Source organism: Orycteropus afer, unplaced genomic scaffold (genome assembly GCF_000298275.1).
Source record: "Orycteropus afer afer isolate SDZICR_OR568_19922 unplaced genomic scaffold, OryAfe1.0 scaffold00042, whole genome shotgun sequence".
NCBI classification, from domain to species: domain Eukaryota; kingdom Metazoa; phylum Chordata; class Mammalia; order Tubulidentata; family Orycteropodidae; genus Orycteropus; species Orycteropus afer.
The window spans coordinates 13266178-13292667 of record NW_006921629.1 but is presented as its reverse complement, the minus strand read 5'-3'; the positions used below and the strand labels follow the sequence as shown (position 1 = coordinate 13292667).

Here is a 26490-nt window from a genome sequence, read left to right as displayed (position 1 = left end):
CCCCCCCCCCCGTGTCCCAACTGCAGTAAACCCTGGCAATCTCTCTGTCTGAGATAGATGCCAGCCTTGGGGTCCCTGTGCCCTGCAGTGGCCATCTCTGTTAGGGCTTGAAGGCCAAGTAAAGGCAGCAAAGAGTGGTTAAATACCACTTTAATCAATCACTAGTGAAAGGCAATTACTACTCTGTATTTGAGTATAACAGGGAATTATTGGGGGTGGGTGGTTCTTTTCAGAATTGGTAGAGGATTTTGTTGTTGTTGTTATGTGCCATTGAGTCGGAACCAACTCATAGCGACTACGCGTACTGTGGTAGAAACTGCTTTTTTTTTTTTTAATATATGTATACACATTCAGTGAAGCATCAGTGTTGAATTGCAGAGTGTTTTATATCTTTCCTTTTATAGATTCTTGCCTCTTTGGCCCTTGAATAAATGGTAACATATGAATGAATCTGTTTTCATACTTTGATACTTGGTCATGATTTTGGAAAGCTTGTTTGCCATGGTAGAAAGTGATCCCTGTTGCAGAAATGTGGAATTTCTTATGGATGAAGATTTTGCAAGGATTCTTAGTCACCTGCTGCTGAGTCATCGGGGTTGAGCCTGCCCTAAGCTGACATCTCTTCTTTTCCATCCTGTAGGACTCCTTTACATGTGTCCATCATGGCCAGAAATGAACATGTGTTCAATCAGCTGCTGCAGTGCAAACAGTACGTAGGGAAACGTGGAGAAATGCAAAAGCAGTTGTGAGGGTGGGATTGTGAGTGAAAAATAATTCCTTTAGAACACCTTTCAGTGTTAATACATTTTAATAAGTGAAAGCAAAAGCAAAATTTGTTATTGAAAATGTATGAAGAGCAAATATAAAGCTCTTGGCAGTACAGTGTCTGAAGATTATCTTTGTTGCTCACATTTCTTCCGTATTTCAGGTTAGATTTAGAGCTGAAAGACCACGAGGGCAGCACAGCTCTGTGGCTTGCAGTGCAGTACATCACTGTGTCTCCTGACCAGTCTGTCAACCCCTTTGAAGACACCCCTGTGGTAAATGGAACATCCTTTGACGAAAATAGCTTTGCAGCTAGACTCATTCAGCGAGGCAGCAACACTGGTGCGCCCGATACAGTGACAGGTAAAGCAGAAACGCTCGGGAAGTAGTCCCACATCTGGAGGCTGCATGAAACATTGTATACATATTTTATCAAATTTAGAAACTCATTAGCATACTGTTAGGAGAATTATTTTGTACTTAATTTTAGGAGAATTATTTTCTGCTTCATTTTATTTATTTATATTTTTTGTTATTGACAGTACACAGAGCAAGACCTATACCAATTCGGCCATTTCTTCATGACACTGATCACATTCTTGGAGTTGTGCAGCTATTCTCACCTTTTTCTGAGTTGTTCTTCCCCTATTAACATAAACTCACTGCCTCTAGGATTTTTGTTTGATCTTTCCAATTGCTGTTGTCAATTTGATCCCATGTATTTAGCTCTGGTGGCATAGTGCCTAAAGCAGTTGACTGCTAACCAGAAGGCTGGCGCTTCAAACCCACCAGCCGTTCCTCAGAAGGAAGACTGGGCAATCTACTTCCATAGAGATACCACCTCAGAAACCCAAGGAGGGGTCTCTGTGAGTTGGGATTGACACGATGGCAGTGAGTTTGGGTTTTTTTTGGTTTTTATATAGCTCTTAAAAGAGCACAAGGCTTATCGCAGACATTTTTTATTGTTGTTGTTGTTATGTGCCGTTGAGTCTGACCTGACTCTTAACCCCTCCTTGGGTTTCCGAGGCAGTATCACTAGGGAAGTAGATTGCTCAACCTTCCTTCTGAGGAGTGGCTGTTGGGTTTGAACTGCCAGTCTTCTGGTTAGCAGTCAAGTGCCTTAGGCACTATGCTACCAGAGCTCCCTGGTTTTTACTAGTGAAGGTAAATTATTATTTGATTGTAATAAGACTTCAGAGGATGTTTTTGGTTTAGATTTATGGAGTATCTCAGGGCAATAGTTTCAGAAGTTCATCTAACCACCATGGCTCCTGAAAGTCTGGAGTCCATGAGAATTTAAAGTTCTGTTATGTCTTTTCCTTCTTTTGATCAGGATTCTTCTACAGAATCTTTGATCAAAATTATGCTTGATTTTAAATACAGTAAAAGCTCACGTTGTAATTTTTTTTTTTTTAATACCATGTTCCTCTGGTGGCTTAGTGCCTAATGCATCTGACTGCTAACCACAAGGCTGGTGGTTCAGACCCACCAGCTGCTCCTTGGAAGGAAGATGGGGCTATCTATTTCCTTAGAGACACTGCTTTGGAAACCCCATGAGGGGTAGCAATGAGTTGGATCTGACTCCACAGCAGTGAGTTTGTTGTTCTTTTCATTTTCGTGTTCCAAAATTTTAGCTGGACTCCACATTACATCCTTTAAGCTGAAACATTTCCATTTATTTCATACTATGGTTCTCAGATGTTTTGGACTCAGCACTTCTTTTACTTTGTTAAAATTATATACCAAAGAGCTTTTGCTTATGTGGGTTATTTCTGTGGATGTTTAACATATTACAAACGAAAACAGAAATTTTTAAAATGCGGAATAGTTAGTTTAATAATCATAATTGCAGACCAGCATATGTTTAGTATATAACATTTTTTTATGAAAAGTAACTTTCAAAACAAAAAGATTTCATGAGAAGAGTGGCATTGTTTTATATTTTTACAGTTCTCTTTAATATCTAGATGCTTAAATCTGTATCTATAGTCAGTTTTTTGAAATTTGTTACTTTTTTAAAAAATATATAATTCATTTTATTTTGATTGTTGTCAGGAATGTACACAGAAGAACGTACACCAGTTCAACAATTTCTACATGTACAATTCACTGACGTTGATTACATTCTTTAGTTGTGTCACTATTCCCACCCTCCTTTTCTGAATCGTTGGGAGGAGCATTTAATAGCCTTTTAAAAGATAATTGCGGATATATTTTGTGGATACTAAAATTCTTTAAGTGATCATTTGCTTAAGGTTAGTTGCAGTGTAGACTCTGAAACCACATCGATAAGCTTTTTATACTCTATTACATTATAATCTGTGGTCTGTTTTGTACTTTGAATGGAACTTTCCTTCATGCATCATTTTGTAACATCATGCCTTAATCATTTGGAAAATACTGGTTTACTGACTTATGCAGATGTTTCATATGCATATATGTTTTTGAATCACAGTTACTCATATTGCACTGATCTCATCAGAAAGGTGTTGTAAGACTTAAGAAGCTATCACACTTAGGTTTGCAGGTAAAAGTTTTCCAAAATTCGAGTGTTTATTCAAAAATACAAATCCTAATTTTTATTTGAAGGTGCATATTTTCCATTGGGTACAAACTTTATCAAATGTTTTCTTTAATGAGACAGGCTGACTTTGCTCATTTCCAAGAAAATATGTGCCAGATGCCCATGCTTGAATAATCATAGTTTGTCAGTCAATCATTCTTACAAGTAGAAATAGTGTTCCATGAAAAAAGCAACACAAACAGGCACAAGTGCTCTTCTCCGAGACAATTGTTGTACTTTGGTATATACCAGGAATGGCTTTATGTGTATTATTTTTCACACAGAATTTTTAAAACAACCTGTGTTCACTGGTCAAGGTTTAATAATACTAGTAATTTTTACTGCTTTATAAAGGATCATCTTACGTGAAATCGGCTTTATTTATTTATTTATTTTACTGTGAGTATATAGCATTGAAAAATACAACGACTACTAGTACTTTTGATGCCACTGTCTTGATTTGTGTTAATGCTAGTAGCCAGTTTGACCCACCGTTGCTTTTGTACCATCAGTGCAAATATCAACACAGTGGAAAAGAAGCAAATAACATCCATGTATTATTATAATGAAAATAGTTTTGACCTCATAGACTCTTAGGAACCCTCATTTTAAGGAGAGGGATTCCATATAATTCAGCATTGAGTTGTATCCATGAATGTAGAAGTACATGAGACACTGGTAGATGGTACTGAGAAGAGTAAGTGATAAAGAAGGGATGCATAGTAAACAGTCTCTTCCCTAAAAGAAGTCAATTAGCTTTAAATCAAGAGGAAATGAAATCACCACCCTAAGTAAGTAAAAGCTGAAGGCACTGGTACTACAGGGCAGGGGATGCAGGAGGCACTGCAAGTGTTTTAGGCTGAGGGCCCTCTGCAAACGAGATTATCACTAAATTGCTTTTAATTTATAAATGTATGTTGGTTATTGGTGGTAATGTTACTGATTGCTAATTTGTGTTTACGTCAGAATGCAGTGTGTAAGAGAGGTTCTTTGATATTTAAGACTTGAATTTTAGATGCTTAAGAACCAGTTTTTACAAAAGCTTCACATGTGCTTGAATATGGATTCTTTAATTGTAGGCTGCAGAGTCTCTATGAATGTCCATTAAGTCAAGGTTGTTAATCATGCTATTCAAATCTTATTTATTTTTTATTAATTTGGGGGTTGCTTGATCTGTATATTTGAGAGGTATATTAAACTTTTTCACTGTGATTTTGGATTTGTTCATTCTTCTTGATAGTTCTGTCAGTTTATTTGTGTTTTAATTGTATACAGAGGTTCAGTAGTGCTTTTTTTTCCTATTGATTTGTTCCATTTTTCATAATATAGTATCCTAAATTTACTAGTTTCCTACATCTCAGTAATTTTGGCAGTCACAGGTGGTTTAATCCCTTACTGGGAGGTTTATAATTTAAGCTTTATGTACACTAGTATAAGGTGCCCTGGTGGCACAGTGGTTAAGCACTCAGCTGCTAACTGAAAGGTTGGTGGTTCAAACCCACCAGCTGCTCTATGGGAGAAAGATGTGGCAGTATGTTTTCATAAATGTATAGCCTTGGAAACCCTATTGGGCAGTTCTACTCTGTCCAGTGGGGTTGCTATGAGTCAGAATTGACTCGATGCAACAGGGGTTTGGTACATTGGAATGACTACAGGCCTGAGAATGGAATTCGAATCAGGAGGCTGTAGGTCAGAATGATTCTTAGCCATAGGTATCACTTTCTTTGAGGCAAAAGGAGAAAGTGGTATGAAAACAAAGCCGCGCTGTGCTCCATTTCTTTACCTTGTTTTTAGTTCTGGTATTTTATTTCATTTGCATTTTCAAGTAGCATAGCTGTAGAATGTGAGATTTTATGTTGTATCCAAAAGAGAAATGGGCTTTAAAAGGCTGAGAAACACTGCTCTAGGACTAAAACCATTTTGAAAGAAAAAGAAGAAAAGTTTCTTTTTCCTTTCCAAAACTTTTATTCAGAAAAAGGATGCTAGTGCTCAGCAAAACATTTCTAAGCCAAGAACAAACATATTTAAGACCTTAGGAATAAAACTGAAGTATTTCAGGGGCATTACCTGGTAAAATTTCAGGTCACAGTGTCTTCCACATGGTCCTCTAGCTCAGTGGTTCTCTGCTGGGCACGATTTTGCCCCCCAGGGATTATTGGGCAACAACTATAGGCATTTTTTATTATTGGGAGTAGGAGCCAGGGGTAATGGTAAACATCATACCATGCACAGGACAGCCCCCCACAGCAAAAATTGTCCTATCCAAATGTCAGTAGCACCATTGTTGAGAAACCTTGTTTTAACCCAGCTGGGCAAGGAGACATAACTTAACCTCTGATGGTAGATGGTGGCAAACCCAGGGAGGAATGAATGTCTCCTGACTTTCAGACCACATCTTTGCTCCATCCCAGGCTCTTCCCCTGTCTCTGTGTCCACATACAGAGAGTGTCTGCGTGGACTTCAGTGATACCTCCTTTGGGTGTGGGCTTGCAGGTTGTGAAAGATGATGGGAATGGCAGGGTGTGATACAGTGTGGAAGATGACTTGGTTTTTATGCAGATGGCACAACGAACATGCCCATTTTCTTCTAGGAAATTGCTTGCTACAGCGGGCAGCTGGAGCAGGAAATGAGGCAGCAGCTCTTTTCCTAGCAACCAATGGTGCCCATGTGAACCACAGAAACAAGTGGGTAAGTGTGACAGGGCAGCCAGGGGAAAACAGTTTCGGTCTGTGGAAGAAATGGCAGTGGTGGGTGGATATGTTGGAAAAAATACAATAGATTATTTTTCAATTTTTGTCAAAGTAATACATACACATCGTTTAAAAACCATAGTGAAAGAGATTCTTTCATGTTTTCTCAAATATTAGTTGGTTGATTTGTTCAGCATTTCCTAGCTGCAGTTGTACATCAGGTCCTAGATTAAATACTGTGGACTTTCTACTCTAATAAAGGTCATCAAACATGTATATTAAGAAGCTACTGTAATAACATCTTAATTCTTTTATAGCACTTCACATTTACTGAGTTTTTTCTACGTGGATGCTCACTGAGTGTGTACCGTAAGCTGACAGAGTATATTTTGTGTAATATTATGGTTAAAAGCATGGCCTTTGGGGTTGGGCATACCTGGGTTTATCAGCTTTTCCACTTACTCCTTAGGTGGGCTTAGACAAGTTACTTAAACTTTCTGATCCTCAATTTCCTCATCTGTAAAATGGGGTTAATCCTGACTTCATGGGATTGTGGTTAAGATGAAAAGAAATGAAATATGTAAGTGCTTATGAGCATGACATGTGGGACACTGGAAATACTAAATAATAGTTGTCTTTCACTTTATTATTTTCAGATAGGGAGGATGAGCTTATCTTTAAGATCACATTTGATTTACAACTGGTTTGTCCCAGGGGGAGCTCTGGTGATGTAGTGGTTAAGGCATTTGTCTGCTAACCAGAAGGTGGTGGTTTGAACCCAACAGCCAGTCCGCAGGATGAAGATGAGGCAGTCTGCTTCTGTGAAGATTACAACCTTGGAAGTCCTCCGGGGCAGTTCTACTTTGTCCTGTAGGGTGCTATGCGTCAGAATGTACTCAATGGCAGTGGATTTGCTTTTGGTTTTGTGCCACAAGCTTTTAGGATAACTATCCCTTTTAACTCTCACAATGGACCCAAAAGCAGCTTGTATTGTTAGGGTTGAAGAGATAAGTTCCACATCCATAAATCTCTCATTCAGGCTGAAGGACCTGGAGGTTCTGAGAGATTAAGTGGCTCATAAATAGTAGAGCAAGTATTAAGACCCTGGTACTAGGATTTACAGTTTTATACTCTCTCCACAGTGCTGAGCAAGTAGGTAAACAGTAAGTGATATATGAGACATATCAAAGTTCCTCGGAAACGGGAGAGGGCAGCACCATCCTTTTTCCACTGTTTATTTACCAGTGTCTTTGTGCCTAAACCTGCACATGGCCCATTCTCTGGCTAATATGAATGGGATGCCCCTGTACTCATTGGAGACCGGCTTCTTTATTTGAACTCTGTACCTCATCCCCTCGCACCTCCTCAGTGACTCTGCACCTGCTGTTCTATGTCTCTGTGTCTGTTCATCTGTTTTTCCTCTCTCTCCTGCCTCATCAATTTTGTCTGCTATTCATTCTGTTACCATACAGACATGCCCTGTTGTCTCCCAGTTTTTAAAAATCCTGCCTTGAACTCATAAGAAGCAAAGAGACCTGACTTGAAAGCAAGTGAGAGCCACACCGGAGTAGGGCCTAGAGTGCGGGTTTAAGAGTTTGGACTTTATCCTCTGGGCAGAGTAGAGCCGTGGAAGGGTTTGGGCAGAAGAGCAGTATGATCATTTTAGACTTGAGAAACCTGCCTGGGCCAGCGGACTGGCATGGTGGAGCCTGGTAGAAATCACCTAGACAGGCAATAAGGTGTCCTGACCTCTAACACCGAATTTGGATCCAATGGGACAGATTTCAGAATAATTTAGAGTAATTGTACAACTAGGGGCTATAGGATGTGCCTGCTTCTACCTGTCAGAAGTGAGTGCAAGAGAAGTTAAAACCGTTATGATGTGTATCCTTTAAGTGAAGGAGGAAGAACTTCTATCGAGGGAGTAGTTATGCAGCTTGTTTCTAAATACTCAGGGTTGTCTAGCAGACATGGGAAAAGCGGATAGAAGCACTTGGAGACCTGGGTTTGAGAATCTTCTGCTTGTAGAGGCTGGTAGAAGCACCGTCAGGGAGGATGTGTAGGGAAGAGGTCTGGAGCAGGAGAGAGCCTTGAAGAGGAAGATGTGTTCTGGAGGCTCTCACCGCAACTCTGATGCTGCTGTGTGGGAGGGTGGGGTGGGAAGGGTGTGGGGGAGGTGGGTAAAGGCGCAAAAGAGCAATTATCTTCCACAGGTAATGCCTGAGGCTGGAAAATTAAGAGGAAGCAATGAAAACATGTTATTAGAAATACAGAGATCATAAAACCCTGCTGAAAGAGTTCAAAGTGGTTCTCTCTGTGAAAGGAAAAAAAATTTAGAGGGGAGGGGAGGTGGAACATTGCTGTTTTACGATAAGCCTTGTGGAACTTTGACTCTTCGAAGGAACATGACACTGATAAGAGCAAGGTGTAGAGCAGTGTATTCAGTCTGTTCCCATTTGTTTGGGTGGGAAAAAAGAAACCTGTGCATATATGTCAGTGTATGTTGGGAACATGACACTGATAAGAGCAAGGTGTAGAGCAGTGTATTCAGTCTGTTCCCATTTGTTTGGGTGGGAAAAAAAGAAACCTGTGCATATATGTCAGTGTATGTTTTTCTGTGGTGGTTCTGTCAGCGGAGAGAAACATGAAAATAGTGGTGATGGCTCCTTTGGAGGGGTAGTTAGGTGGGGGCCCAGGTGTGAGAGCAGACTTTTTTTCCCACCATGTCGTATTGTACTTTTTGAATATTGAATCACGTACCCTTAATACTAATTATGAGGTTGAAATGAAGCCGGCCAAGGGAACAGGCCCTAGGTGTGCTGGTGTGGAGTTACAGAGAGGAGATAGTCACACAGTTAACATTGCTTATCCCTGGGGCTGATTGTTAGGTCCTTACATTGCCTACAATGTTTATTTTTGTGACACTGGGTTTTTTTTTTTTTTTTTTTTAATTTTATATATGTATGTATATGTGTGTATGTGTGTATATATACACACATACACACATATAAAACTTTAATATTTAGAACATGTAGTTTTACAAAGTGAAGGGAAGCTAAAGAAGTTCGTGGAGATGAAGAAGATGGGAAGCCAGGGCATTTGGCAGGTTCTTGGAAGACATTGAAGAAATGTCTGGAACATGATTGCACAGGGGGAAAGGGAAGAGAGGTGATTAGAGGAGTGGGATGAAAGTCATGGAGCTCACTTGGTGACAGGATGAACAATGGGCTGTGGTGGCCCTGAGTTTCAGCACGTCTGCTGTCATTACCCCTTTGGGAAGGAGACTCTCAGCCTGGAAATGCTCAGATGTGGTCTATTTTTGTTCAGGGAGAAACCCCATTGCACACAGCCTGTCGGCATGGCCTGGCCAACCTCACCGCAGAGCTTCTGCAGCAAGGTGCCAATCCAAACCTGCAGACGGAGGAGGTGCTGCCTTTGCCAAAAGAGGCTGCATCCCTGAGCAGCTCAGTGGACAGTGTCTATCTGCAGACGCCACTTCACATGGCAATTGCTTACAATCATCCAGATGTGGTGTCTGTCATCCTGGAACAAAAAGGTAGGTAATTGAGAATTACTGCCAGGCATCTTGACTTCTGGACCGTGGTTTTGAGAGTCAAGTACAGAGTTGATGTTTCTTCTGATGGTTAATTTTACATAACCAGTTTCTTACCCAAAAAGTCTTTTTGGGTCACACTAGATGAGCATGTAATACAGTCTGAATGTTGACTCCTGTGCTTTCTTGCATGTATTTTCAGGATGAGCCTGGCCATTTCACTTGTTGGGTTAAGGTATTAAGACTTTTTGACTCCACTGTCTCTTTCAATTTGGGTTGAGGGGCATTTTAATGTAGATCAAGCCAAGCCTTTGCCTTGGTGTGAGCACTGCCTTTGAGAACTCTGCTGAGGCAGGTCAGTCCTCTGTGAGTCAGTCAGTCCTCTCATCTGCCTGTGAACCCACCTGAGGAGACACAAGGAGGGGCCGAGGAAGCTCCTCTGCCACAGGCAGCTCATGTCCCTTAGAAAAATCACACTTAGCTTTTTCCCTTGCCTGCCCTGAAATTTGTTTTTTTCTTGCCTAAATCTTTGTTAAAAGGAGCCCTGGTGGCACAGTGGCGGAGCATTAGGCTGCTAACCACAGCGTTGGCAGTTCAAACCCACCAGCAACTCTGTGGGAGAAAGATGAGGCAGTCTACTTCTGTAAAGATTAGGAAACCCTCCGGGCAGTTCCACCCTGTGCTGTTGGATTGCTGGTTGTTGCAGTCAGCTTGGCAGCAGCGAGAGAATCTTTGTTAAGGCCGGCACTGTTAGCATTGTGTCTATGGAAAGAAGTGGGGGTTTTAGGCAAATTGTGTCTATTTCTTGATCTTCACAGGAGTTTTACAATTTTAGGGATTATAGATTAGGAAAACCTCTTCAACACATTGATTTAATCCTTTTTTAAGTAATCAGGCAAATAGTGTGTATTTCTATAGTGAGGTCTGTTTTTCTTATGTGAAGATTATATTTTAAGCTTTTGAAAAATTCATTTTTCCCATAAACTTTGCTTCAAAATATTAGGCTTCTGTGCTTCCAGTCCCACAAGATTTATCAGTTCTCTTTGTATATAAATGATCCTATTATAGCTAGTGAGTATGAAACTGAGTTCTTGTTCTCTTGACCTTTAAGTGCAATCTATGGGCTAGTGATATCCAGTGTTCTTTTCCTTCTTAAAATTTAGCCAATGCTCTTCATGCCACGAACAACTTACAGATTATTCCGGACTTCAGCCTCAAGGATTCGCGGGACCAGACTGTCCTGGGCCTGGCGTTATGGACTGGTAAGGCTGTACCAGAGGGAGGCTGTTGATACCCAGTTGTTAGAAATGTGGGTGGGGGAGAGGGGAGTATGTGGGTGGTGGAGCCAGTAGGGCTAAGCAGTTAGTTGTAAAAGAACCTTTTCGCTTTGGGTTAAACCTGTATATCCAGTGGAAAACTGCTGGCTCTGAGAAGTTGAGAAGATGCGTGTGCTATAGTGAGATGCTGAGGAAAAGCTGAGCATGCGTTGCTTAGGGCTTGTTTATTTCCCAGGCATGCACACGATTGCAGCCCAGCTTCTGGGTTCTGGGGCTTCCATTAATGACACCATGTCGGACGGGCAGACCTTGCTGCACATGGCCATACAGCGACAGGACAGCAAGAGTGCACTCTTCCTTCTGGAGCATCAGGCGGATATAAATGTCAGGTAAGATGACACGGCGCTCCCCGCTGTCATACCAGGTCCCGCTTAATTGAAATGGTTCAAGAACATAGGCTTGCTTGTAGATAGTATTTTTGTTCTTTATTAAATAAAAGAAGGAAAACAATGACAGAAAAAATACACAATGCGATGTTGTAACTGAATATAATCAGTTGACTTGTATGGTAGAGAAGGAAAATTGCACTTTGCTCTTGTTTGAACCTTTCGAGAGCAGTCCACAGTATTGCACAAACCTCATGACAGAGGACAATCCAGAATCAGTTAAGTAGGAATTTCATTTGTAATGAAGAACATTCAACAAATGAGCTAACAAGAAGGCTGGAGGCGGGGGTGAGTGGGGGTGGGATACAAAGAGTTAAATTTTTACTGTGATTGCATTTTCAAAGGAACTTGTCATTATCTCCCATGTTAAGTGATCCTGAATGACTGAGTGGTTGAAAGAAGTGCTTTGTGAAGTGGGCAGTTGGGGTGGCACCTTACAAATATGCTCTGAAAAGCAGCTGAATGCCTATCCAATTTCAACAGTTGGTCATTTCTCTTCTGAGTGCAAAAAGGCGGCATGGCTATATTTTTTAAAAAGCAAGAAGGGACAGACACTATTGACTGATTTCTCTGAGAAAATACGAATGAATGTGAGTGAAGTGTGTTTAAGAGAGACAGTGGAGTGTGCAAGAGGGCACTCTGTTTTTTTGGCTCCAGCCACAAATGATGGCTTTGGTTTTCGTATGCTTGTCCCAGCAGGACTCAGGATGGGGAGACAGCTCTTCAGCTGGCCATCAAAAACCAGCTTCCGCTTGTGGTGGATGCCATATGCACCCGGGGAGCTGACATGTCTGTGCCAGATGAGAAGGGGAATCCTCCCCTGTGGCTTGCATTGGCAAATAATCTGGAGGACATCGCATCTACTCTGGTGAGGCCAGCTGGGCTCTAGCTTCCCTTTACACAAGGGAATATTTTGTTGCAGAGATGGATTTGGTGACTGTGTAGCAATCACGAGGGGCAAGAGATCTGCCAAGTAACAAATTGGGTCAAGGATGAGCAGTTGAAAGTCAAGTTTAAGGAACATACAGTTCAAATGTGGTGTTGGCCAACTCTTTTGTTTTTGGCTGCATTTATCTAGAAAAGTACCAAGAAGGAAGGAACCTGAGACATTTCTTCACGAGTCTTCTCCTGGGTGGGTTAATTTGATAGGGGCTGCCCTAACTATTACCATAGTAATAAATTCTCAAATCTCAGGTTGTTAGGAGACCAGTCCCAAAAACGGAGGTCAACGTGGAAATTCTCATTTAGCTTTCTAAAGGTCCTGCAATATGACATTAAACCATTTTGCTCCTGAGAATTTTACCCAGTTGTTAATGAGATTGCCTGTTAATTATAGTGTGTGTTACTAGGGGTTTGTGAGTGCATGTGTAAACATGCACTTGGGTATTTTCTATCCCTTCTAGAACACAGTTCTGGAGGGCACTAATTAAATACATCTTATTTAGATCTCCCAATCCCTCCCATAGGATTTAGTACAAGAACTTGCATAGAGCAGATTTAATCAGTGTTTGTGAGACTAATGAATGACATAGTAAAGTCATTATTACCTAATTATCAACTGTTTCTTGCCTGAAAATGATGTGCATAGAGCTCACAGATGGTAATAAGAATTTTGTCTTTGCCAAGTAGTATTTGTGAATAACTTGTATTTTTGTGCAGGTCAGACATGGTTGTGATGCCACATGCTGGGGTCCAGGTCCTAGTGGGTGCCTGCAGACACTCCTGCACAGGGCCATTGATGAAAACAGCGAGTCCACTGCCTGCTTTCTCATTCGCAGGTCTGAGAAGTCCAAGTATCTTTTTGAATTTCTTATTCAGATTATTGCAAACTGGCTCTTTTCTCATTTCAGTCCACCCTACAGTCTTGACATGCCTGTAGCTGCCTTGACTTTCATTATTAAGACTATTGGAGGTCACTGTTCTGTCAAGTCAGCAAAGGGCCAGGCTCACTTGTGAGGGAGGGTTTCATGTGCCTGGACCAGAGACTCTAAAATCCAAGTCAGCTTCCTTCTTTGGGAGCTGCATGTACTCCCTTAGTCATATCAGACTTCATACCATGAAGCCAGAGAAGTGGGGCAGAGGAGACCAGATGGTCTCTGCAGGACAGCCCTCTGCTCCCCAGCCAAGACGCTTTGCTTCTAGCAGCTCCATGACCCCTCAGAGTACACCACATGTGGTGAGGTGAGATTGTTCAGGAAACCTCTAGAATGGTGGTTCTCAAACTTTAAATGCATGTAGAAGCCCTGGGAAGCTTTTGACAATTCTAATGCCCAGGTTGTCTCAGAGACCAATTGCTAAAGAATCTATGGAAGTGGACCCAGACACCATGTTTGAGGCCAAGGACCAAGAATAACACTCTGTGACAGTGGGCTTTTTTTTTTTTTTTAATTTTTTATTGTGATTTGGGTGAAAGTTTACAGAGCAAATTAATTTTCCATACAGCAATTCACACACGTCTTGTCTCATGACATTGACTACAGTTCCCCACAGTGTAATAGCTCTCTTCCCACTTCCTCCCTGCAGTTACCTCTTCTCTGTGTCCTTTCCTATGCATTCCTGCCCCCTGAGCTATCTCCCTGTGCAAACACTGCCCTTTTTCTCTCCCATGAATAATCATTCTAAGGAGTGTATCTACCTGATGTAAATGTTTACCCCATATGCCTCGCTGTTGTTTGGCTGGAAGCCATGGGAGTGAGTTCAGTTCTAGACCTGAAGGGTAACTAGGGACCATAGTCTCAGGGGTCTCACCAGGCTCTGTCAGAGCAGTAAACCTATCTGGCAGCAGGTTTTTTGTAGGGTTGGATGAGGCTGTGCTGTTCATTTACCAGCAGGCTTAAGCTAGGAGGAAGTGTGGCTCCTGAAGCCTTTTCCCCTCTTTCTTTCAGTGGCTGTGATGTAAATAGTCCAAGACAACCAGGTGCAAATGGAGAAGGAGAAGAAGAAGCAAGAGCTGGGCAGACTCCCTTGCATTTGGCAGCCTCTTGGGGACTTGAAGAGACAGTGCAGTGTCTTCTGGAGTTTGGTGCCAATGTAAATGCGCAGGTATGTAGGATTTCTCTTTTCCAGGGAGAAGGAAACCTCAGAAAGACAAAGAATCTCTTCTTATGGCAAGGAACCTTGCAGAGTCTCTGGTCCTGGGCCTTTGCTTTACCGTGATCTGGCCTGAGGTATAGACAGATGAAACAGGTGAAGTGGCTTTTTAAGTTAGATAGCAGCTAAGTCATTTTAATGATTTCATATTAAGATTTCCTTCTTTGTGCCTTTGTCCTTACTACATCATGAGGAAGATTTGTTCTTTTTTTTTTTTTTTCTTCCTGTTCCCCCTTAGTTATAGATTCCCACTGAGAGTTTGTTTTAGTTCTAAGCTAAATATTGTGTTCAGAAAGATGTTTCAGTAGTTCACTTGAGCACCCCGAGTTATATTCCTTGATGCTTTTCAACACTGAAGAAGATTTTAATGTAATGCCCTGTAGCAAGACATGGAGTGGCAGGATACAGAGCTGAGGCTGACTGCAGGTCTTCTGTAACAAATGTATTTGTACTGGGTTACTGGAGCAGGTGTGGTGGGGAGTGGCTTTCAGTCAGCTCTGTGGTTTGGCCTCCTTAAAAGCTGCTGTATAGAAGGGCAGTATTTGCCCACGGAGATAGCTCAGGGGGCAGGAATGCATAGGAAAGAAAGGAACAGGGAAGAGGTAACCAAGGGAGGAAGTGGGAAAAGAGCTGTTACATTATAGGGATTGTACTCAAAGTCATGAAACAAAATGTGCATGAACTGTTGTATAGTAAGTGAAATTGCTCTGTAGACTTTTCACTCAAATCATAATTTAAAAAAAAAAAAGGTGTTGTCAAACGGGGTGGTAGCATTGATTCCCATAAGTGAACTTGTTTTAAAAGCTACCCCCTTCATATTTTCCCTGAGTGTTACCTTTCAGTTGGACATTAATATCTGTGCCCCGTCCCTATAGGATGCAGAAGGAAGAACGCCTGTCCATGTGGCCGTCAGCAGCCAGCACAGTGTCATCATTCAGTTGTTGATTTCGCATCCTGACATCCACTTAAATGTTCGAGACAGACAAGGGCTGACACCTTTTGCCTGTGCCATGACTTATAAGAACAACAAGGCAGCCGAGGCCATTCTAAAACGAGAGTCTGGGGCTGCTGAGCAGGTGAGTGACCAGCACCCTGTGTTCTCCATGTTGCCTTGAGCACAGCAGAGCCCGTTCCGTGGAGTCTAAACAAACCTGCTAAACCAGGCCTCTTCTGTATAAGACATTTGTTTTGAATTTATACTTCCTTTCTTAAAATTTGGCCTTTGAGATGTCCTGTTGATGTTGGATGAAATTCAGCTCCTCTGCCCTGTGTGTCAGCCACCTGAAAATGTCATTAGATTAAATGCTAGATTAAAGAGGAAGGGAGGTAGGTCCAATAATGGGAATTCTGTGCTGTGTACAACTAGGTTTGTTCTTTGCTTTTGCTTGGTTGCTTAATTGTCCTAATAATGAGTGTATTAAAAAGCATTCACTTAAACTTGAGGCGCTTGTGTTGTGATGTTGTGGCAACTTTCTGGGTGTTTTAGAGGAGTTAAACTGTTACCATTCCACTTAGTGGGCTTGGTTGTCCTTGTTGAGGTTCTTTACCAATTGCTAAATCCATGAGGTGAATTGTCCATCTGCAGCAACAGATTGGGTGGGAAATGACAGTGAGAACTGACCTGAGGTGGCACAACGTGGGGAATGGCATCAGTGTCTCTGAGCTGTAAATGGGGAAGTTGTTATGTCGGTGACTTTCTTGTTGTGTATGTTTTACCACAACCGAACCAGATAAACTCAGTGCTATCGAGTCTGTTCCAACTCACAGGGACCCCATTGGGTTTCCAAGAGAGTAAATCTTTATGGAAGTAGATTGCCTCATCTTCGTTCCATGGAGCCCTCTGGTTAGCAGTCAAATGCCTTAGGTGCCATACCACCAGAGCTTCTTTTTCACCACTATAAAAGTTAAAAAAAAAAAAAAAGAGAGAGATGAGTTGGGAGCTGGGATTACTTTGTTTCTGGGACTGTTTGCTAAATCAGTCCTATAGAAACTTGCTGTGGATCCTTGAATCTCCAACTAGCACTTTGAATGCTACCAAAATTTATGAATAGCCACTTACGATGGCAAGATGGGAGCTTGAGACCTAAATGAAATGAAATCCTAGCATGGTGCAAGATTGTTACTTGGTATTTCAGGCTTCTGTCCATCACCTTTCTTCAGCATTTATGTAAATGTGACTGAATTGTGTAGGTGTGAACTTCATGTTCACAGATAGCATAAAAAGCTCGTGAAGAGTGAGAAGAATTATCTCACAATTCCTCTCCATCTAGTATGAAACTGATACTGTTAATCAGAGGCCTTTGAAGATAAATCGCTTGTTGTGGATGTGTGAGAGTGTGGTGTGTGTGTAGCATGTTGGTGTCTCCCTCACTTGTCACACTCATGCTCATGACAACTATTGTAACTGCAGTATGCTGTGTGGTTGATCGGAGCAACCTTTTCCTGCTTTACATCAATGAAGCAAAGTCCGCAGCATGCTGTAGGGTGCTTTCCTCATTGTTGCCTCAGTAACAGAGGCAACTTTCTGAAAGCAGAAACCAGCTTTGCTGCACTGCTCAGGGGTCAGGCTGTCACCATAGCTACAGGGTTAGGATGCTGTCTGCTTGTTTCAGCCAAAGCAGAGACACCCAAAGCTAGTCTCCACATTTGCTTCTCCCCAAGCACCCCAGTGTTTTAGCGCCTTCCTGTTCCTGTCCTGCAGGTTCCCTTTCGTGGCTTTCAAAAGTCCAGTTTCTGCTGTGGGAGGATGCCAGGCCAGCTTAGGTCTGTGCAGTTGCCCCCTTTCTCTGACTGCTTGGATGTTTCCATGTATACAGGGTTATGTGCACAAATATATAGAGTGGGTCTGTTGTGTGTGGGGGAGGGGAGCATTTAGGGTCGTTTCCTGGAGGGGAGCTTCCTGGCCATGAGGTAAGGATGACATCATGACCTCTCCACGGCCACAGATAGTAGGCACTCTTACAAGGGAGCATACTAATATTTTGGTTCCTGCTTACTGCCTTAGGTGGATAACAAGGGCCGGAATTTTCTCCACGTGGCAGTTCAGAACTCTGATATTGAAAGTGTCCTATTCCTGATCAGTGTCCAGGCTAATGTGAATTCAAGAGTCCAGGATGCTTCCAAGTTGACACCTTTGCACCTAGCTGTCCAAGCAGGCTCAGAGATTATTGTCCGCAATTTGGTAAGTGAAACAGGAACAGTATTGCATCTAACTTTTGTACAAAGCATGTTGTGGCTTGTGTTCAGCATGTCTTCACAGGGGTTTTCCCAGGTATTGTGAAAGGCCAGGGTGAATTTGGGGACTAGGCCAGTACCATCAGGAAAACAGGTGTGTCAGTGCACAGTGTGTCCTGAGTGCCCCGTAAGTTGTTTGGCCGTGAGGGCCAGCAGGACTTGATGGCAGAGCCAGAGTAGAGGGTCTCCTGGGCAGGGAGACTGGCTTCCTTGTCTGCCTCCTGTGGGTCAGGCACCCAGCTGGGGCTTGCAAGTGGGCTATCTCTTAATTGTCAGAACAACCCCAACCCTAAGGGAGGTAGAGCATTTTTTTTTACATTTTACAAAGGAGTAAGTTGAGGCTCAGAGAGATTGTTTTTCCCCAGGTTACCAGCTAGTCAGTAGTGTAGCTGGAATTTTAGCCATTTCTAAAAACAAAACAAAAAATCACCAAACTCACTGTCATCTAGTCGATCCCGACTCATAGCGACCCCTCCTTGGGTTTCTGAGATGGTATCTCTGTGGAAGTAGGTTGATTGCCCAGTCTTCCTTTTGAGGAGTGGCAGGTGGGTTTGAAGCATCAACCTTCTGGTTAGCAGTCAAATGCCTTAGGCACTAGGCCACCAGAGCTTCCAACACCTGGTTTTTCCAGTACACGTAGTGCCACCCAGGCTGGGGAAAGGTCTAAGCAAAGATGTGGAGATTGGAAAGTGCATGTGGTGTGTTGCAAGTAGAAGAGTTTGGTTGACATTTGAGTAGCAAGTAGGAGGAGATGTGGTTGAGACCAGATTGTGGGTGGGTCATATTTCAGACCAAGAACTGTGAGCATCTTTAACCTCAGGCAGTGGAGAAACCATTGCAGGCATTTGAGCTGAGAGAGCATGGTCCAGAGCAGAGACCCGGACGCCATGGCCCTGGCTTGCCCTTAGAGCTTCCCTTCAGCCCCAGGTGCAGTCTGTTGAACTGGCTGTGGGGACGCTCAACCAGCCTGAGCAGCATTTCATACCTTAGCATTTTTATTTTTAAAAAACACTTTTAGAAAAACTCTTATGACTTAATGTGTGTTTGAGCTGAGCGAGCATTTAAAGAAGCTGCTTGGGGATGGGCTGGGGGCTGGATCACCACCGCAGAGGCCTGGGTGGGGTAGTGGTCGTGAGGAATGGACTGGAGAGTGAGGTGGTAGGTCTGATGATAACAAGGACAGGCTGGCTGTGGGGGATATACTATCAGAACTGGGCCTACTCAAGAGAGCAGAGAATCAGCTCCATGTTCATTGGTCTCTCTGCCACCCTGAGAGCCTAGGGAAGTTTGAGGGTCCTGATCCCTTTGCCAAGGTGCTAATCCCTAGCCGAGGACTAGTGACCATGACTGTCAGAGATATGTCCTATCTGGACCTATGAGTGATTGGACTGGGTACCCAGAGCTCTGGGTAGGTTGATATTCAGAAGTCAGGGATAGATCCAGACCAGCTGCCCAGTGCCTAGATCCTCACGGGCAGGGGCCCTGCACTCACGGACAGGGGACCCAGAGGAGCCCTCAGAGCTCTGGAGAGGCAGAGTAGGCCCTGACTGCCAAGCACTGATTATTTTCTGCTGCCAGCAAGTGTCTTTGATATTTTGTCAGAAAGCAGTTAATGAACTTTAAATACTAAATGAATAGATAGACAAGATATTATTTAAAGCACCTTCCTGCCTTTGATTCTGCAGTTCTTTGTGTAATTTTCTTTCTTTTAAAAAGTAATAAAAGTTCTGGAGCCATGGAGGGTGGATGAACCCCTGAAGCGATTGCCCTGAGATCATCTTTAAACCGTAAACTAAAAACATCGCCTGAAGTCTTCTTAAAACCAAATAATAGTTTAGCTAACCAGAAGGCTGACGGTTCAGACCCACCAGCCACTCCTCAGAAGGAAGGTTGGGCAATCTCCTTCTGTAGTGATTGTTGTTGTTGTTATGTGCTGTCAAGTTGGACCCAACTCGTAGCGACCCCTCCTTTGGTTTCCAAGGCGGTATCACTATGGAAGTAGATTGCCCAACCTTCCTTCCGAGGAGTGATAAGGCCTTGGAAACCCAAGGAGGGGTCGCTAGGAGTCGGGTCTGACTCAACGTCAGTGTGTGCGTAACTGATGATAAAGGTTTGCCTTGAGCATTATGCTCTTTTAAGAACTATCTACATGGGATCAAATTGACAACAATAACTTGACAGATTAATAGGAACCTTAGGGGACAGTGAGTTGTTGATGGGGGAGGAACAACTCAGAAAAAGAGGGTAAAAATGGTTCCACAACTCGAAGAACTCAATCACTGTCACTGAATTGTACATGTAGAAACTGTTGAATTGGTGTATGTTTTTTGCTGGGTATATTCTTAACAACAACAAAATAAATAAAATTTACAAGTAAAAAAAAGGAATATGAAAATAGTACATGCTCACTGTAGAAAAATTTAAATTACAGAAGGACAAAAAGCAGGAACTTTCTCCCTTTCTCCCCCGGCTCTCCTTTGAGCTCAGTGTTTGTGCTTTAAAACATCTTCAAAGAGTTTGCCTGCCTGCCTTCCTGCCTGCCTGCCTTCCTGCCTGCCTGCCTAGCTGTCATCTGTCGTCACACTACCACACTATATTCTAACTGCCTTTTACACTCACTACTTTATAGACATCTTTCCATTTTAATAGGTAAATATTTATCATCTTAATGGCTACTCATTCTGTTCTTTGGATATATTACAATTTTTACAACCAAATCCTTTTACCATCACATTTATATTATGTTATAAGCAGTGGACATTTTATATAATGCAGTGGACATCACTGTAGTCCTGTGCAGTTTTTTTTGTTTTTTTTACCTACTAAAGCCTAGAAGTAGAATTTGTGTGTCCAAAGGAATGGCTATATATGGTTTGCTAGGTAACTGACAGTTTGCCCTTGGGAAAGGTTTTGCCAGTGTGCACTTCCCCAGGAGTACGTGAAAGGCCCTTTTGCTGCAGCCTTAAGTGGGGCCTTGGTTGTGGTAGAGACTGCTCACGTGATAACTTTAACAGCTTCTTGCAGGAGCCAAAGTGAATGAATTAACCAAGCACCGCCAGACTGCCCTCCATCTCGCCGCCCAGCAGAACCTGCCCACCATCTGCTCAGTCCTTCTGGAGAATAGAGTGGACTTTGCTGCTGTGGATGAGAATGGAAATAATGGTAATTCCGTCATCCTCTCTGTCCAGGGCTAATGCCTTTAGTGACCCCTCCATCCTAGGGGTGGAGGTGCTCTGCATGCCCTGGGTCTGCTCCCTCTTAGAGAGGTTGACTGTTACAGGAGCAGAGTTGTAACAGGACGTGCTCTGAGCTGGGTATCCACCCTGCCTCTGACCAGGCCCTGGGCAGCCTGCCAGTCTGATTGGTAATCCCAGTAGGCTAACATGACTTCCTGTGAAGCTCTTGAATCTCATCTTTGGATGATTGTTGAAGCAGCAGAAGCTCATGACGTTGTGCTTATGACTCATGCTTGGGCTGTAGTGAAGACAGAAGGGACGGCTCTGTGAGTGGCCAGTGGCCGCTCTAAGAGTCCTACGCAGAGGGGGTTGTATGAGGGTGATGAGGAGTTGAAATTTTCTCTGTATGCTTCTGGGCTCACCCAGTAAGAGCATTTACTCCCCAGCTCTTCATCTTGCTGTCATGCACGGCCGGCTCAACAACATCCGGGTCCTCCTGACAGAGTGCACGGTGGATGCTGAAGCCTTTAACCTAAGGTCAGTGTGTCTAGCATATCTTGTGGGGGTGCATCTCCTGCTCCAGAGCAGAGACCGGGGCTCCATGTGGCATAGGCTGGCCCTCAGAGCTGATGGTCATTGGTGGCTCCCTTCAGCCCCAGTGCATGCTGTGCAGCTGGCCACTGGGATACTTGATCAGCCTTTCGTATCTTGGCATTTTTGTTTAGAAAAACTTTTATAACCTGGTATATATCCTTCAGATTTATCCAGCATCTTCAAGTTTAGAAAGTTCCTTTTCTTTTGTATATGATGGGTCGTGGCAGACACATGCCTAACTTTTCCAACGTTTTAAAATCAGAGGCCAGTCACCACTGCACATTTTGGGACAATATGGCAAAGAGAATGCAGCAGCCATCTTTGATCTCTTCTTGGAGTGCATGCCTGAGTATCCTCTAGATAAACCGGACACGGAGGGAAACACAGGTATGTAGTAAAGTGTTTGTTTATCTTGTCTCACTTGTACTTCCTGCTTCCTAAAAACATAGGAGCCTGAACACGTATCATTAAGGGCATTAAGCTCAGTGCATTTAGGCTGGGCTCTCTAAGCATCTGTCACAGATCCCTGCCATGGAATTGGGCAGCATCTGATTTTAGGCAGAAGCATATCTCAATCGTATCTAGTGCTTCAAAGTCATTTTATTGTTAGCTGTCCAGTTGGCCACCGACTCATGGCCACCCCATGTGTGACAGAGTAGGACTGCTCCATAGGGTTTTCTTGGCTGTGATCTTTATGGAAACAGATTACCAGGCCTTTCTTCCACAGAGCTCTTGAGCGGGTTTGAACTGCTAACCTTGCAGTTAGTAGCCAGTCACAAACGACTTGTGCCACCCAGGCTCCAAAGCCATACCCATGTCCAAATAAGTCTGCATGCTTATTTTCATTGCCCCTGTCTGCCTCTTGTCCAGTCAACCAGCACCCTACCCAAGTGCCTAAATTCAGCAGAGAGATGAAATCTAACTACCTGTCATAGACTTCAGGAGGAGCAAATGTGCAACAGTATGTGTTGACATACTTCGAGAAAACGACATGTTATGCACAGGTAGAAGGGATACTTTCTAATTGAGGGGGATGCATCGACCTCTCTAGTCCCTTGTCACTGTGTTGTGTACCTTTCATAGCTTTTTTTTGAAGATGTTTGCATTCATTTTCTCATTGAATCCTCACAACAGCTCTGTAAGGTAGGCAGTGCACTTAGTGTGTCCCCGTTTTTCAGGTAAGGAAATGAAGATAACAGATAAAAGAACAAGATGAAGCTTCCCAGTCCAGGGCTCTCTGAGCATCCTTTGCTGCTGCTGTTGCTGGTGCCATACTCCCTCTCATTCCATCTCATGCCAGCAGAGCCTCCAGGCCTTCTGTACTGAAGTGTAGTCATCAAGGGATATCCTGAACTTTAGCTTGAGGCCAAAGATTCCATCATCAGTTCTTGGCCCAGGGAAGAGTTGTGATGTATGAACTTGTTTCTTAAGCTGGCAGTGATGGGCCTGGGAGTGAGCTGCTGGGCCGAGCAGACACACCAGTGAGATCATTACTTAAGGCGGGTGAGCAGGCCAGCAGAATGGACAGCAGTATGGCAGAGGGGCTTTACGTGAAGGCTCCTGCTTTATGCAGACCTGGGTTTGAGTCCTACCTCTGTTCTCTTCTAGCACGGTGACTCTGTAAGCTTCCTCACCCCTTTGTGCCTATTTCCTCCCTTGATAATGGAGCAGTAACCCTCATCTGACTGGATGGTTTTGAGAATTTAATGAAAGAACCGAAATAAAGTACCTGGTAAAGGGAAGCAGAGGGGAGCTGCTGGCGGCTGTGATTGTTAGTAGAGAAGGCCTGTGTCTGCAAAGGAGAGGCTTATTGCAGGAGAACTTTCTGGTTCTGGAGCGTGTTCCCCATGTGTACACAACTCACAGCTCTTTAGATTTAGTTACCTTGTGTGAAAAGAGTTTTGCCCTTTGTGGTGAAACCAGTTTCACACCAGACAAAGGCATCTGAGACAATGACAGAGTTTTCCTTCAGTGTCTGATCCTATTCGACTCTCCTGTAGCCGGAGTTGAATGGGGAGAGTGTGTCTCTGGGGCTGTGACTGAGATGGTGCTCTGGAGCTGTCGCTTTGCTGCAGTCGCTTGGCTTGTGGCCGGATCCTTTATTGGAAGATTCTGCACATCCTCTGGAAGTCTCATCAGAGCCTCAGGGGGCCCTTGTGGTTCTGGAGGAATTTCCTAACAAGTGTCCTGCCCTCAGCTGTCCTCTGCCAACCCTTTGGTAGTGCCAAGCTGAGGCCTGGTGGGCAGTAGCCCTGCCTGTGGTTTTGTTTTCTAGTGCTGCTCTTAGCCTACATGAAAGGGAATGCCAACTTGTGCCGTGCTATCGTCCGATCTGGGGCTCGCCTTGGAGTGAATAATAACCAAGGAGTCAACATTTTCAATTACCAGGTTGCTACCAAGCAACTTCTGTTTAGACTGTTAGGTAAGTGGCTGACTTTTTGCTGTTTCCTGACAAGCACAGTTAAATGTTGATTATCTGCATGGCTGTATTGGTTTTTAAATCTCTTAAGGCCTTCCTGTAAGATCTAGACCAGCAGTTTTCCAAGAGCCTTATAGGACTTTTTCTGGGACACGGATGAAGGGACTTTGAGCAGCGATGGGTCACTTTTCAGAGTGTTCCACATTGGGCCCTATGGGTTTCCCACTTCCCTTGAACCTACCAGAAATCCAGAAGTTCTAGGCAGGTGCCCTTCACCATGTCTCCTGGCTGCTTGTCTGCATACCCTTCCTCCTTTGGCTCGTGCAGATTCTCTGCCTCCTTCAAAATGCCCTTCTTAGCCCCCCTTGACTCTTCCTTCCCTGTGTTCATTTTGTGGTAAGGAGAGCTTCACTTTTAAAGATTCCACATTTGTAAGTCTTTTTCTTCTTCACTGGGGTGTCAGAGAGAATCAGCATGCTTCAGGTGCCTCCCACGTCACAGTGCTCTGTCACCGCCCCACACCGGAGGTAGAAAAATATGATTAGCCCCATGCCATGGACAAAGAAGCAAGCTAAGAAATACCTGAAGAAGTGACTTTGGTGTAGGTCACTTGCCAGGGTCACAAAGCAGTAAGGTTTGCTGTTCCTATACTGTCTAATCTACCATTCTTTGCCCCATGCCATGCACTTAGTCCACCTCTCAAGAGCTCAGAATAGTGCCTGTCAAAGTGGGGTACACAGCAGGTGCTCCCTCCTGGGGAGCTCAGTCTGCTTCTGTGTAGAGAGTGCTTAGGGCAGTGTCTGGCATATAGTTAGCAGTCAGTAAATCCTAGTGATTGTTGTTACTATCGACATTGATAACTCTCAGCTCCTTATCTTTAGACTGAGCTTCTGTGATATTTAAGCCCACATATATCTAACTTGACTGTCCCACAGCTCCTCAAACTCTAACCTGAATTACCCATATGTGCTAGTTCTTTCTCTCAAGTCTCTGCTTGGCAGGTGTCCCCCCACAGATTTAGTCACACCCAAAAACCTGGGAATCACGTACATCTCCATCTTGCTCCGTGCCAGACTCTCACACGCCCCGCCCCTTACAGATCTGCCTCCTCAGTCTCTTGCCTCTGGTCCCTGCTCTGTCTCCCCGACCATTTGGTCTCCTCCAGTCTTTCTAGCTTTGTATTCTCTGCTTTTTCCAACCTGCTTTACACCCCAGCACCCTGACTGCGTGCGTTTCCCCCACGGGCGTCACACCCCAGCACCCTGACTGCGTGCGTTTCCCCCACGGGCGTCACACCCCAGCACCCTGACTGCGTGCGTTTCCCCCACGGGCGTCACACCCCAGCACCCTGACTGTGTGCGTTTCCCCCACGGGCGTCACACCCCAGCACCCTGACTGCGTGCGTTTCCTGATGGACACTACCTTAAACGTCATTTCCTCCCTTCTTCCAACCTGTCTGACAAATGCTGATTCTTTATCTTCTCCTCTGAAGCCTTCCCTCACCTAGTTCCAGTATATTCATTTCTCATGGTAACTCTGTGATGTGCTGCTTTATTGATTAGTGTGCTTCTCTTGCTGCCTCTAAGCTCGGAGTCTTGCCAGGCATAGTCACTACTTGACCTAAACCAATCTCCTGTGTGTGTTACAGACATGCTGTCCAAAGAACCCCCGTGGTGTGACGGCTCCAACTGTTACGAGTGCACTGCCAAGTTTGGAGTCACAACTCGCAAACATCACTGGTAAGACCTCACCATCACTTGCCAGAGGAGCAGGGGGACTTCTGTGATGTCATTGCTTTCACCCTTTCCCATGATAAGCCATGAACTTGCTAGGGCTCATTCAGAAAGTGAGGCCTGGGAGAGTGCTCAGGGTTCACAGGTACCAGGCAGCTTCTGAGGCTGCAGCAGAGCTGGGAGGAGTTACTGCCTTCTCAGCCTGCTTCCCAGTCTGCGTATAGGCAGCTCTGCTGAGAACTGGAGGGCTACTCCCATTAAGATGAGACGGCTCCTTTGCAAGTGCTGAGCCTCTCTTGATCTCTAAAAAAAGCCATCTTCACTTTACTTGTTGGCTGGAATTTTTTTTTGCATGAACTAAAAACTGTATATGAATTGGTATAACTTGGCTGGTAGCGGGTAGAGTTGACCCAGGATGACGGTCACGGGCTCGCCTCCTCTGCCGAGCACACTCCATGTCGTGGATGTCCTCGCCCTGTCGGGAAGCAATCTGCTCCTTAGCACCCCTCTCATACTTCCTTTCTTTGCCTTCACAGTCGTCACTGCGGACGTCTTCTTTGTCATAAATGCTCGACCAAGGAGATTCCTATTATAAAGTTTGATCTGAACAAGCCTGTACGAGTTTGCAACATTTGCTTTGATGTACTGACTCTGGGTGGGGTCTCCTAGTGAGCCCCCCAGGAGGGTCCAGGCCACGTCCCCGGTCGCCTCTCCAGCAGCTGCTCTGCTCACCAGCCCGTCCCCACCCAGAGCAGGAACTGGGGGTCGTCTTCCTGCGGCAGTAGACTGGAACAATTAAGGACTATGGTGTGACGGATCCCATTTCAACTAATTCTGTATGACTGTCAGTGTGTCAGACTGTGATCGACGTCCCTAGATATCTCACTAACTGGACTGGACCATTTAGCCTGTGTGGTAAATGTGGTAGGAAGTAGACCCCATTCTGCTA

The 26490-nt window shown here is 44.0% G+C and overlaps 1 protein-coding gene across 1 annotated transcript in view; it reads left to right on the top strand.

Moving 5' to 3' along the window:
• The window catches only part of ANKFY1 (ankyrin repeat and FYVE domain containing 1), a 119838-nt gene extending 93628 nt beyond the window's left edge, over positions 1 to 26210 (top strand). Inside the window, exons 9-25 of the mRNA XM_042780493.1 lie at positions 641 to 709; positions 929 to 1128; positions 5920 to 6017; positions 9347 to 9575; positions 10736 to 10834; positions 11085 to 11238; positions 11995 to 12163; positions 12955 to 13073; positions 14181 to 14337; positions 15261 to 15461; positions 17390 to 17566; positions 20634 to 20781; positions 21242 to 21332; positions 21652 to 21776; positions 23665 to 23811; positions 25457 to 25547; positions 26078 to 26210. Of these exons, the coding sequence (XP_042636427.1) occupies positions 641 to 709; positions 929 to 1128; positions 5920 to 6017; positions 9347 to 9575; positions 10736 to 10834; positions 11085 to 11238; positions 11995 to 12163; positions 12955 to 13073; positions 14181 to 14337; positions 15261 to 15461; positions 17390 to 17566; positions 20634 to 20781; positions 21242 to 21332; positions 21652 to 21776; positions 23665 to 23811; positions 25457 to 25547; positions 26078 to 26210 (2407 nt within the window). The remainder of the gene's footprint in view (positions 1 to 640; positions 710 to 928; positions 1129 to 5919; positions 6018 to 9346; positions 9576 to 10735; positions 10835 to 11084; positions 11239 to 11994; positions 12164 to 12954; positions 13074 to 14180; positions 14338 to 15260; positions 15462 to 17389; positions 17567 to 20633; positions 20782 to 21241; positions 21333 to 21651; positions 21777 to 23664; positions 23812 to 25456; positions 25548 to 26077) is intronic.
• Positions 26211 to 26490: the final 280 nt, after the last annotated feature.